Source organism: Asparagus officinalis, chromosome 1, assembly GCF_001876935.1.
Source record: "Asparagus officinalis chromosome 1, Aspof.V1, whole genome shotgun sequence".
NCBI lineage: Eukaryota > Viridiplantae > Streptophyta > Magnoliopsida > Asparagales > Asparagaceae > Asparagus > Asparagus officinalis.
The window spans coordinates 131,189,683-131,204,590 of NC_033794.1; the positions used below are offsets into that span (position 1 = coordinate 131,189,683).

Below are 14,908 nucleotides of genomic sequence, written 5' to 3' on the forward strand. Positions count from 1 at the left end.
GAGTTAACCCCTCAAAATGATGGGTTTACTAATACTCTTATTTAGATGGAATAAGAGTTAACCCTTCTAATTATAAAGAAAATAGTAAAAATCATTGTTATTCCCAAACACTAAAACTGATTATAAGGGCTAAAATAAAACTTATTTAACGGGTTAATAATTTAGTCCTTCGGATTATTAAATGGGCTAAGTACATTAATCCTTCTTTTTAACTCATCTTCATTAACCCTTTGCCAAACAGGGCCTATACGTGTATTACGGTAGGTCCAAAATTCAAATTTTCTCCTGTATTCAATTGATGTTTGCTTCTGATAAAAAGGATACACATGTCAATGATCCACAACCCCAAGTTCTACAACTAGAAAATTAAAAGATTAAATAATATCATCCAAGGGCACCCACAAATATTGTTTTATTCATGATTTTCCAAAAAACACTAGGCCCTCAAAGGCCTCAAAAGTCTTTTTTAACACATCGAAAAATGGGGGCAAACTCTCTGTGCGAGTGCTCTGGCACCCCCCACAAAATGCTCACATGCACCATGTAAGCAGCCAATGCGTACATGACACAAATAATAAAAACCCTAAACAATCCTAAACCCAAAAAAAAAATAAAAAAAATACACAAATATTCGACATTAATCTTCAACATCACTTTAATGAGAAGAGGAGCAGAGTTGTAGCTTGACCCACTTAAAATAATCTTTATTTACTACCCATTTTCTATCTCTCATCTGAGATCGAGCTCAAAAAGGCCCACCCGCTCGATCCCTTTCATTCCGCAATGAATGAATACCGCGCCTTTGAGCCCCCACCACCTTCACAAGCAAACACCATTTCCTTCTCACACTTATTAAAGAATGGCAGATCCCCCACCCTTGGGAATCTGCAGGTCCTGCTGAAAATCATGGCACTAATAAATAAATAAACAAGCCCCACACATGATATTAAAAAAAAATTTAAAGGAAAAAAAAAAACTCATCCACCAAGACCCCTTCCTGTGGATAAATGACACTTGGTCAAATCAACTTCAAACCCCCCTTAAAAATATTGAGGAATCTGCAAAACCCAATTAAGTAACGCCTGCTAATCTAGTACAGCTAGCTCAACCCTTTCCCTTATTCTCTCCGTGCCATCAGCCCTCCTTGTCACCATCCACCGATAGGAAGCTACTGTTCAATTTCCTCCTCTTGCCGAGGGGAAGCTGAAGAGAGGAGGAGGAAGAGGAAGCATCAGAGCTTGTGGCGTCCACTGTCGTCGCCACTCTCATCAGAGGCCCTTTCTCCTTATTCTCCATTATAGATTCTTGCATGAGGTGGTAACAATTGGTGATCCCTTCCTACAGTAGGAAAAAACAAGAAGAAACTGAAAAAATAATATTCCAACAGAGACGACAACACGCGACTAGGCTAGGTGTGCGTATGTGACGTCACCCTTATCAGTCACGCCAGTTTCCAATGGTTTTTAATAAATACATCACAAACTGTCTATCCTTGATCAATACAAAGAAGCCTGGAAAATTGACGCAATGATACGCAAGATTGTGTCCATTTCGATGCACCAGCTATTCAGCCAACAGGGACCACAGAATACTTAATTTTCTGTGGTCTATAAATATTAAAAGCTATCCTATTGTTCGTGTAGATTAAAGTCGCTTAACTCTCAAGTAGCATCGATACTTAATATTCCTCAGACCCATAAAAGGTATAGGTATGCGATATTAATGTGCAAGAAAATTCCTATAAAAAATGTGCAAGATAAACATGACATGCTGCAAAAGTGCAATTAATTAATTTTGTGAATCTAACCTTGGTTAGTCCAATGCACCATGATGTTGCTGAACCTGGGTCGATAAGGGCCAATTCAGGGTTCTCACCAGCTGCAGATATTATGGCGGATGCAGCTATGGACGAAGGACAATGATCCAGGAATTCAATGTCTGCAGTAACGTCACATGAACACATCAGAACACTAACTTAGTATCAGTATCTATCGATTTTGATCGATGTTGACACACGTATACGTGAAAATAACATAAATTACCATGAATTGTTGCTAGGACAATCTTAGTAGCATGAGAAACCAAGTTTCTGGCGCAAGTTCCACTAGGATCGGCCTTGTAGGCAAAGAAATCAATGAAAGTAAAAGGTGTAATGGATCGAAGCCTCCATTTCAGCGCGGCAAGCACGAGAAGTTCCATCTTGCAAACTATTCTTGGCTCAAAGATGAACCTTGCAGTACCCTCAACCTAAAAAAATCAATGTGTATCGCGCAATCGTTCGTTGGTCATCACGAAAGTTAACTAATTAATGATTGTTGTATAGTTATGATCTCTTTTAGAAAATTAATGGTGCATGTGTAGACATACATACTTGAAGATCAATGAGGGAGGGGACTGAGGTTTCCTCCATTTTTGCTGCTAGAGAGAGACAAGCTACGGATAAGAGCGGTAATGCCCATCCCTCTGCTTCCTAAATTAACAGTATAATCATAGAGATAAATCAACACAGGATAGAAAATAGTAATAAATAAAATAAATCACTTAACAGATCACTGGCTACTGATAAATAAGGGTGAATTTGAACACACATGTTCGGGAGATGACTAGATTACGAAATTTTATTCAGAAAAAAAATATTAATAAATAAACTAGTGAGGATGGGGAAGGAGCTACAATGTAGTAACAGTACGTTTTGCTAAGTAATCTAGCAAGGTCCGCGTAAGTGATGTCTCTGATGCATCCCTTCATGCTCTTTGGCTGGTCTGTTACTAACGCGACGCAAATCCAAAACTCATATTCAGATGGGAAAGGAGCTACAATGTAATAACAGTTTTGCTAAATAATCTAACAAGGTCCGCGTAAGTGATGTCTGATGCATCCCTCCATGCTCTTTGACTGGTCTGTTATTAACGCGATGCAATCCAAAACTCATATTCGGATCATCACCAACATATGTAGATTATAACGGACACTACGAATATCTGCCATGTGAGGGACGTCGCACCAGTCCTCATTTACCATGAGTATAAACAAGAGATGGCATGGCATTCCTTCTCCTCTGCTGGTGTAATGGTTGCGTGGCATACACTAGCTAGAAAACCATTTTTAGGTGTGGGACCCCAGAAGCATAAACTTTTTAATTTACGTTGATATTTAATTAGCATTTTGGGAAAGTCGAGCTCTAGTGAGAAAAATAATATGAGACATATCATATCCAGCGATTCAATTAATTATTAATAACATATACTTCGGGTACTCTTAACTATAATTGTATAATAATCATATTGGGGTGTGGGGAGCCCAGAAGCATTGCACGTGAAGTGCATGTACGTAGCCAAAGCTAGAATGGGAATAAACAACTTTTTACAGTTTTTTTAAAGGGGTGTCATTAGGGGCACACCCCTAACCATAACCTCAACCACAACCCCTCTATCATTTGCTACAGTGTATCAGACCCCATATGAGATTTTAAGAATTTAAAATCCAATGTGGGGTCTGGTACACCGTAACAAATGAGAGAGGGAGTATGATTGAGGTTGTGGTTGGGGGTGTGCCCCTATAATTTTCCTTTTTAAAGGCATTGACATACTGTCTCCGCACACTCAAAAAATTAAATAATAAAAAAGCTAATAAAAAAAAAAGTCCGGCTTTTATTCACAAAGGAAAAAAGGGTTGAAAGGTCAAAAACGAAATTATGTCCGACCGTAAAACTTAAAAAAGTTTCGAGGGCGCAAGACGAAAATTTTACCAAAGAAATCAAGGGCCCCGCCGTTACTGACAAGTAAGTAAGATAAGAAACGATGACGGCAGATTAACGTACCGGTACGTGATGCGCGGACAGAAACCGGTCGAAGTAATTAACGGCGAGATACGCCGTTAACGGCTGAAAGCGGAAAAAAGCACGCACCTGAAAAGGAAAAAAAAGTTACAATTAACCTATTTTTTTTAAATATAGGGCAACTCACAATAAACCCCCTTAACGTGTAGTTTATTTGCAAGAGCTCAGCTAAAATTGGTTGGTCCGCAGTCACAGGCTTACGGGGGCTTTGGACGAACTCTTTTTAAGTGTAAAGGGGTTTCGTGGTAAAAATAATAACAACCCAAAAAAAATAACAACAGCAGTAGACGACGAGGCGCAAGCTAGCCAGAACAGGTAGCGGTAATCTAACGTGCACCCCCACCTTGAGAATCCAAAGGACCGACTCCTCGCGAGCCAGAAGATCGAGCGACTTGGACCGGAACCTCGCGCGGTAGTCGAACCCCGGCGAGTAATCGGACTCCCCCTCCAAAAACTCGGCGATCGATTCGTTCGAGTCGTCGGGAAACGCTCCGGCGGTCTGGTACCCCGCAGGGTATTCTCCGTCGCAGTCGTCGGTGAGCGCCCCCGCGTCTTCAGCGCAGAGCAGGTCGAAGGTGGGGCCGGGTTCGTCGGGCACGATGTTGAGCGGCATCGCGGTGCTGGTGTATCATCTGTTACTCATCCCCGCGGAGCAGCAGAACGTGGGGGATCGAGGGTGAGAGGAGAGCGCGTATAGGAAATAAATAAATAAAATGAGAGTTTTTGTGGGAGGAGCGTGGCTTTGAGGTGGAGATGTATATAAGATATATAGTTGGATAAAACTAAACCCAGGGCTCTGGGATTATTATTAGTAGGTGGTATTTTCTGTCGTTTTGTTTTTTATGCTGGGGTTTTGTTCGTTTTTAGACTATGTCGTGGCTTTTGGTGGAAAATATATTTTTGTTTTTGTTGCTGGGTTTCTTTTTCTTTTTTTCTTTTTTTCAAGTAGACCCCTCTGCGTTTTTAATTATCCTCTGAATGTGGCCATTTCTCATTTTAATTGCAATGTGAACCTTGCTCTTAGAGAGCCACTTGATCTTAAAGGGCGCCGTTTGGCGAGGGATTTAGGGGGGAGAAGTGTTGAGGAGAATGATTAGTTTAGCTAATCCTTTTATAAGTATTTTTAAAAATTACTTAATTTCGTTTACATTTTGATAATCAAGACCAAGCGTCGATAGACTTTTGTGGCTGTCAAATAAAGAAGAGTTAAGGAGGTTAGTTACCATAAATATTCTATACACTCTATGTTATATAAAAAAGGAGCAAATGTACACCCTTACCTGTGAAAAAATGCGTTGGTTGCTACCTTCTCTTAACCGGTCGTGAGAATATTCTCACGTGCTGTTCTCATGTCTATTTTGAATGACATCTGCCATCATTGATTGTATTAAATATAACTTTACCTACAGCAAGGGTTATTTTCGATGAAGAACAATCTCGTCCTTCTAGATTTTAACGGTGTTTACCAAGTTTAGACGGCGGACAACCTAGGGAATTCTTTTGCTCCGTTTTGTAACTTAGGGTATCTAGTTTTTTCCCCATTCACGATAGAGTATCTAAGTGCAATTTAAGAAGCCTGCATATGAATGGCCCTTCGGCTTTTTCATGGGTAAGGGGTTACTACTTACTAGGCTTTTATTAAAAAAAAGGCTATTGGGGTTATTGTTTGGGTTAGATGCAAATGGGCAATTTGTTGGAAGTCGGACTGCTTTCAAAGAAACATTTAGCACTACAAAATCTTTAACCCTAGTTTTATTCTACCCACATTGAAAGGCCCAAATAAGTTTTCGGCCTAACGGTGCTCGTACCGTCTAACCCATGTCCACTTATGGGCTTAGATCAGTAAGCTCTTTTGGGCCGCTGCACTTTTTCTCAATCCATACTTATGGACTGGGCTTGCAGTCCCTTTTGGTAAATTCAGACGTCAAAACAAAGGACTAAAATACTTGCATTGTTTTTTTTTAATTGCAGTTATTTTTACCTTTTTTAACACATTGGTATTTTTTATTACTCAGGCGACAGTTTGATATTTTATGTTGGTCCTAATTGTAAATAGGCCCACAAGTTGGTCACTGGAGCACATGGAAATTTTTTGTATAGTTTATATGTTATAAACTCCATTAGTATAAGTTGCAACTGGGTCGATTCTGGTAATATAGTTTCTAAAATGGTGTGTGTGTATTGGTGATTTTCTTAAAGGCAAAAAAAACTGGCATGCACCGTCTAAATGTATGACATGTGTCATAACAAAAATTTCCATGTGTTCCTCTAACCTATCAGAAGATGACATATAGACACATAATGTTATTTTTATCTAACTAGTATAATGCGAATGTTTTGCATGTGAACTTACATCTTTTAAGTTTTGAAATTTTTATTTTGAATAGTAAAACTATATGTTAATAAATAAAATTGTATAATAAGATGGCTTGAAAAGAAATGCATGAATTAATTATTATTGTGTAGCTAATGTTAATCTTTTTTAAATAAGTCTCTAAATCTAAATTCTTAAATAAAGATGTAAATTCTATACGTTCTCTTAAATATATCACTCTGACTTAAAATTTATTAACTGAACTCTAAATTAACTAACCTGTATTAATATTGCTAGCTTTTTCCTGATGTTTTCTAGATAGTTACACTTGATACCTACAACATATTGTAATAGTTACTTCTCATTATAATTATTTAATAGGGTAAATTACATTAAATCCTTGTGAACTTTCAACCCATATGAATTTTCAAAATTACACTAAAACCCTAATGGCTTTTCTGTTTCAAAGAGGGCCCCTAATAAATTTCTAAATTTTGCAATAACCCTTATAAATTAGAACCAGAAAATAACCAAAAAATGACATAAAAAGGTATTTTGAAAGTTGTTGGGGTGTAATTTATATAAAAGATATTTGGGTATTTCTACAAAAGTTATTAGAGGTTTAGTGTGATTTTGAAAGTTCATAGGGTCCATTTACTGTAAAATACTAAAAGTTCATAAGGGCTTACTGCAATTTACCTTATTTAACATTATAATTCTTAGTTCAAATAATACTATTAATATAATTATATTGTCTATATACTATTAATATAAATTTTTAACTATGCTCTCAAATAATTTAGTACTATAAATATTTTAAAAAAATTATTGCGCTATCATTAACAATTAATAGTACTATTATTAATATTAAATAATTTCTTTGTAAAAAAGGTAGTTTTCAATCATTACCAAGTATAGATTATTCAATATCATGTAATAATATTTAAGAAAATAATCTAAAAATAATATTAAATTATCTATTTAATAATATAATACTAACTAAATAGTGTAATTCATAATTTACCTGCTATTATTAAAATAATTACACTATTTATGTTATTCAAAATTTATATCTATTTATTTATTGCTCATTGAATTATAGTATAATTCTTAATAGTATTTAGTAATATATTGTTCTTTTTATACTATTATTTTAATTATTTTATTATAATTTATAAATAATTATTATAATAATTTATAAATAATTATTATAATAATTTAATTTGTCTACTTCTAATAATTATGTATTACTTATTTTATAAATTATTTTATTTCATAATTTTTTAAATAATTAAAAGTTATATATTTTTAAATAATTATAATTATTTAGGAAGATGAGGATGTGCATAATTAATAAAAGTTTATATTTATTTAATGGAAGATTAATTAGAGATAATGACATAGTTAAAATATATCAAAATTTGAGAGAACAAAAAAAAATTTAACACCCCATCTTCTTTTTAAAGTAGTATAGATATAGATTAAAATTTCTCATCAAATTAAAACTATTCGTAATTAGAAAAATCTAATAATTAAATATTTGTAATCCTAATCAAATCCCTCCTTTATATATAAAGAGAAATTGGCGGAACTCCTAAATGCATAAAATGTTGACATATGTCATATCATAAAGGTAAAACATTTGACATGTGTCATATCATAAATACTCACGTATCTCTCTATCCTATCAAAAAATGATATACGAACACATAATTTTTTGGTAATCCTAATCAAATCCCTTCTTTATATTTAAAGAAAAATTAGTGGAATTCCTAAATGCGTAAAAAATTGACATGTGTTATATATAAAGACACAAAAAATCAATATGTATTATATCATAAGTACCCACGTAACTCTCTATCCTATCAGAAGATGACGTATGGACATATAATTTTACACTCGCGTTAGAATTTGAAGGGGAGTAAATAATACCTAAGTTGTAAGTGCACAACTATCAAATTATAGTATAGAAAAACATTGAATCCCGCGAAAAATCTGTTGTATGTAATAATCAAAATTACTTCTTAAGTTGTGTGTGTCACAATTAGGAGTGATAGAAGTGATTTTTGAGAGATAAAGACAGTGGTTGTGACTATATGCAAATAAAAAATAAAACTAGATTAAGAGGGGAGAAATAAAGATGGAGAAAAGGAAAATAAAATCAAAAAGTAAATAAAAATCAAGAATAAGAAGGAAAATCTATAAAGTAAAAGATGGATGATTCTATTAGAGATATGAGGAATCTAGAATTGAATCCACTAGCGAATTTCACTTATAAATTATGAACTATTCTCTTTTTTATCACATTTTATTTTAGATTTTTAAGCATAGATTATCAAACCATTTAAAGAAAGCATAACATGTCATATTATCATCCAAGCAAAATTAACATTTATGAAAAAAGAAATAACTAGATATAAATTCTAGAATTCATAAGCATAATCTATCAAATCACTCAAGGTAAGCATAGGTTATTAAATTTTTCTTCTGTCAATTAGTTCTCTAGTTGATTGTTCTAAACACGATCATTTTAAGCACAAGAGAATAATGCACAAATTATAAAAAAAAATCAAACTAGTTTCATACAATTCTAGAATTCCTATAAGAATTAGTTATGTAAAAATAAAGACATGCAAGTAAATCTACTCTACAATGCATAAAAAAATATAAAACAAGAGGATCTAGCCCATTGAATATCTAAAATAAGGGAAAAATATTACAAGAAAATAAAAGATAAAAGGGAAATTTTACATTCAAGAGGATTCTAGCCATTTAAAAGCTAACTTTCATCTTTATCTTCATCATCAAATATAAAAGAGAAGAAAATATATATATATATAAAGATGTGAAAAACAAATTTATTAATTGCAACGAAGTTATAATTTTTGGAAGGTCTTTCAATTAAGAATAACGACCCTCTCCAGACAGAGTTTTTACGAAAATTTTCTCACTCAAACTCCTCACTCTCTATCCTTATTTACAGCCAACAACAATGAATGAGAACCTTTTGGATATCGCTTAGAGATCAATTGTTAAATCTCCGCCAAAAATTTATTTCTTTTGCAAACCAATTGATTGACCGGTCAATCGATTGGCCAACTGATTAGTTTGTAACATATTTGGATCTTTGTTGATTTCTTGACCTGATTTCTTTATGGATCATTGAGCTTTCTTTGACCTTATTTTGTCTTCATATTTGAGCTTCAATAAATGGTAAAAAATCAAGGAGTTTGATTTTTTAGGGTTTTTATTCATTAATTCTTCATTAATCTGTAAATTGAAATAAAACATATTATTAGTGGTATATTTATTTAAATAAGATAGATAATAAGGGTATAAAATTATAATAAAATCGTAATTATCAAATAACCCCACACCTAAACTTTTGCTAGCCCTCTAGCAAAGCAGAAATTGAAAGGGAAAGAAAAAAATCGTAACTCACTTTCGTTGGAATTATAGTTGTACTTAGTGCATACAACAAGCCTTTAAACCCCTAGGTTATTCTAGAGGATGAGTTGTAGTCTCGTGAGGGCTTAAAGTGAATATAAACATAAAATTCGATCAACTTGCCAATTTAAAAAAGTCAATGAATAATTAATTTAATTGATATATTTAAACATTTTAGTTAAAGCTAGGTTTTTAAACATTCTAATTAAAGCTAGTTTTTACTCAAGAAAATATTTTTATATAACTCTAAGGTAAATCTCTTAGAAAATCTTTTCATTATAGTTATACAAAATCAAATCTGACTTAGAAATTTAATTTAAAAGTTTTGAAAAGAACATGCTAACTCTTTGTTTTAAACAGGTCTCTTAATCAATTTATTTTTTAAGAACATAAATTCAAATAATTATATATAAAGACATTGTTAGTATATATATATATATAACTTTTAATTCATTGATGATTTTATTCTATTTCATCGGACTTTCTAAGTGACTATTTAACGAGTTTTAGACAAATGAATCCCAACCCAATTGGGTTTGGGTCATTAAGCATGGAAATACTCTTTGGACTTAATTACTCGGTCAATTTAGGCTTTATAAGATAGAACCATCTTGAATTTTAAGAGAATTTTTATTGATGTCCATTTTTCGTGCTATTCTTTTTGCAAAGTTAGTTAGTTTTTTTAATACATATATATGTGTATATGTATATATATCTTGAAAAATATTTAGATTAAGACAATTTGAAAATTTATTTTCTACTCTAAGCTAAGCATGTAAAAATTTCATTTTTTTAATTAAAAATCTAAGTTAAGACTTTAGTAAAGTGTACTACTTTAAAAAATATTTCTTGAGAAATTTATTTAGATTTATCATAAAAGGTGAACATGAGTATAAAACTAACTAAGAATTAAAAAATTTTAAATTTATCGAATATATCTATTATTAATTAACTCTAGTAAGTTGGCAAGTAACAATATTTTTTTAAAAAGGAAAAAATGACATAAAAAAGAGAAAATGGTAAAATAAAGAGTAAAGATGACTAGTCCCCACCCCACACCTAAATTTTACACTATCCTTAGTGCAAACTCTATGATGCACAAAGTAAAGCAAATAAGAAATAAAACACTTACATTTGTTCAATTGATCTAGAACAAAGAGAAAACTGTAATTGCCTTTGAGGAGGATGAATTCAAAATTTTCTTCTTTTTTTCATCATCATTTTTCAGAATTTGTTTCATGAATTTTTTTCTTTAGTTTTTTAAAGAAATAAGAAACTTTCAAATGAGAGAAAAATTAATTCTTTTTTTTTTGTATTATTATGAGATAAAAAGTAAAGATGTAGAATGACAAATAAAAAAAACTTATATTCTACATCAAATTCTACATTATCGCTGAAAGTTCTACCTCGAATTTTGAAGAAATCTAGAATGATAAACTAAAAAATGTGCTTAAACTCTATATACTCCGCTGTTTTCAATAATTTCTATAGTAATTGAAGGTAGGTATCAATGGTGTTATGCATTTTAAATTTCTGATCCTCAAATTTGAGCTTAGATTCCTTATTAATGAAAGTTTGTTCTAGCACAACCAGTTATTCTTTACAAATTTCCTCAAACCCAAGTTTCATAGTTGAGGTATGAAAATTCGGTTGTTATTTGTTTTCTAGGAACCTAAGCTTATCAGCAAAAAAGTTCTTCAGAACTAAGATTAGAGAAATATGTATCTAACACGGTTCTTTTATTTTGAAAGACCTGATCTGATCATACCCCTTCTAATAGGACAAATTTTCAAAACATTCCCATTTACAAAAGCATCCCCAAAAAACAACCCGTTTTAACAATATTCGTCAAAATCGACCTATTTTCAGCCGTCGGGCTGGAACTAGGTCGGTTTTGATGAGAAAAATATGAAACTTCACGGGACTTGAATTCCCGTGAAGTTCCCATGAAATTTAGCAGCTATTTAACTAAGCTGCTAAATTTCACGGAACTTCAAGTCCCGTGAAGTATCATAGTTCAAAACAACTTCAGAGCTGAAACGAACTTCATGGGATTTGAAGTCTCGTGAAGTTTAGCAGCTTAATTAAATATCTGCTAAACTTCACGGGACTTCAAGTCCTGTGAAGTTTGGGAACTTCTTTCGTCAAAACCGATCATGTTTCAGCCCGATAGCTGAAACTAAGTCGGTTTTGACAAATATTATTGAAACATGTCATTTTTTAGAAATATTTTTGAAAAAGGATCGGTTTTAAAATTTTGTTCCTTCTAATATCTTTAGCTCCACTCCAAAGATTTTCTCAAAACTTAGATCTGACTCATTCTCTTCTTCTAACTCTTCAATTGAATTTTCCTGATGTAATTTATTTTTAGAGGTTGATTAGTTGGCTGGTTCCCTAGATTAAAGATGTTAAGATCAACAGTCATATTTCTAAAGTACAGCTTCATTTGACCAATTTTACAATCGATTAGAGCATTAGAAGTGGCTAAGAACGATCTTCCTAAAATAACATATTTTTGACTTTTGGGATTGAAAATGGGCTGTGTTTCCAGGGCTATAAAATCCACTAGAAAAATAAACTTCCCAACTTTAATTAGAATATCATCTATCTCACTCATGGAGACATTGATAGATCTATCAGCTAACTGTAAAGTGCATCTAGTTGGTTTGAGTTCTCCTACACCTAGTTGCTGGTAGACCGAATAATGAAGCAATTTGACACTGACCCCTAAATCAAAACGTGCCTTATCAATGAAGGTATTTCCAATGACACATGAGATAATAGGACAACGAGAATCATTATGTTTCAAAGGTAGGGACTTTCACTGATATTGGCAGCAAGAAAGACTTTTTTTGAAAGATTTATTATTCTCTTATCAGTGCACAAATCTTTTAAAAAATTTGCATAAGAAGGGATTTGTTCAATTACATCTAAAAGTTTTGTAAACACAAACGATTCTATATAATTTTACAAAATAGTCCCTTGAAAACTTTACAATTGCCACCTTGAAATTTTATGAAAAATATAAATAACCATCAAAACTTTACAAACAACATCCCAAAAAAATCTAAAATAATAAATAGCCATCTAATTTAATATATTATATTATAATGGGATTCATGGCTATAACGTGACGACTCATTTAACAAATTGAGCTATCAAAAGATGCAAGTGATGATATCCTTTTGATAAATAAGGAGGGTGAACCTCACCATATGACTATCTTTTGGTAACTCATATAGCAAAAAAAAGTTGCCACCTTATACACGTTATTTCCTATTATAATACATTGGTGTGGGGGATGAAAGATATGGGAGAGCATAATGGTCATGGGAAGCCCTACATCCTTGATACTAGGAAATGACGAAATTTTCTACTACCTATTCAAGGATTAGAGAAATGTCCTAATCATATTAGTATCTCAATCTTGGACAAACAAAACTTGAGAATCGATTGAAATCTCAGGATGTTGAAACCCCAGTCCTTTTTTGTTTTTAAAACCCACATTTTTTTTGTTTTTGTAAATGAGCAATTGATTGTAAGCTATTTAATTTTGAATTTCAAACTTAAGATTGTAATTTATCTAAGAAAAACCCTACCACTCAAATCATCTACTTTAACTAATAGAAAAAAAAACTCTATTCTCTTCTTATCATAACCTAGCAAAAAGAGAAACTCATTGCCTCTTCCTTCATATGCATTTAATGTTTAGTTAATAGATGATCTGTAACTTATAGTCTATAAAAAAATAATGAATCATCACTCTTGTCACAATAGCGTAGCTTAACATATTTGTTGATGCTCAATATCAAACAGAATAATCCAGAAGAGGATGGTTGCGGGGTGATGAAGGATGATGGAGGGTCCGCTCCCTTCTTCAACTTTATGCCTAGTTCTTGAACGAGAGCTTGATGTCCACGTTGCACAGACAAGAAGAACCCGTGAGAGGGCGGGGACCAATTCCCCCGTGGTTTCTTCGACGGTCAAGTTAGTTGATGAACTTGAGCTTGAGTGGAGTAATAGAACTATGTGTTCTTATTTTATGTGCATTAGAAATGATGATCTCTGAGATTTAGGCCAGGAGGAGAGTTTAGATTGCGAACATTTGGCTATGGTGAATAACATTTGTATATAAAGGGTATGTCAATAGCAGATTGGTCATTTCAACCATGCAAATAGTGGTGACAAAAAGTGTGAGCTGGAAGGTGAGTCATCATTTGCTCTGCATGTGTCGGCTGGCGACAGGAGGAAGATCACTTCGGCCTCGATTTGAGGAGCGATCGATGGGACGTGGGCTGATAAGCGGCGTGATGACACATGGTCTTTGAGTAGACATGATATGACTTGTTGTCAGGAGAGTCGACTCGTTGAGAGGAGTGACGACTCAAGGATTGCTAGCTGAATGAAGTCGGGTGACGACTCGTCCCGCCTTTCGAGTCGACATGAAGGAGTATCGACTCGACTGGGCCGACTAGGCTCTTGACGAGTTACCTGTTGCGAGAGGGCCGACTGATACCGCCTTTCGTATCGACATTGATGAATGTCGGCTCGTTTGGTCGGCTGAGTAGGATTGCTAGCTGATATCTGGCTATCTCCCCCGTCGGTTGAGATGTCGACTCTTCTGGGAGGTCAGGATGTCTCGTGCCGATTAGTACCGCTCCTCGTGTTAACACTGGGGTGTCGGCTTGTTTGGCTGGATGAAGATGACGACTCATCAGATCATATCTTTCTTTTACGTCTTCTGGCAGAATACCATACTGGACGTAGTCAATGATGGGAAAACGCCAATCTCTGGACTCAAACCCAATTTGAGTTGAATTCACCTCCTTGGCGTTAATGTCTCCGTCATTTTCTTCTTCAATATCCATATCGTATATGGGTATGCAGAGCTGATGCGTCCTCACTGTGACTAACAGCTTAGTTTCGGGAGGCTGCGCAAGTGATACCGCTAGTGCTGCCCGGCTGAGTAGGATTGCTAGCTGATATCTGGCTATCTCCCCCGTCGGTTGAGATGTCGACTCTTCTGGGAGGTCAGGATGTCTCGTGCCGATTAGTACCGCTCCTCGTGTTAACACTGGGGTGTCGGCTTGTTTGGCTGGATGAAGATGACGACTCATCAGATCATATAGTTGGAAACAGTTGTACCCCATAACAATATTTAAAGAGCATATAAACCAACGTTTATAAACTTTGGCAATCAAAGTGATTTTTATTGTAGTGTTTTTGTAGAAAAACATTATGCCATAGTGTTTTTTTTCAAACATGTTTTGAAAACACCATTCATAATTATTATTTAGCGGCGACGACGG

The 14,908-nt window shown here is 33.9% G+C and overlaps 1 protein-coding gene across 1 annotated transcript; it reads right to left on the reverse strand.

The window, feature by feature from the left end:
* LOC109823629 (cyclin-D2-1) lies at positions 380 to 4,624 on the reverse strand. The gene is made up of 6 exons (XM_020389954.1): positions 4,182 to 4,624; positions 3,821 to 3,907; positions 2,372 to 2,470; positions 2,043 to 2,247; positions 1,808 to 1,938; positions 380 to 1,338 (listed from the first exon to the last, which is right to left on the reverse strand). The coding sequence occupies exons 1-6, from the start codon at positions 4,449 to 4,451 to the stop codon at positions 1,135 to 1,137; spliced, it is 996 nt and encodes a 331-aa protein (XP_020245543.1). The 5' UTR covers positions 4,452 to 4,624; the 3' UTR covers positions 380 to 1,134.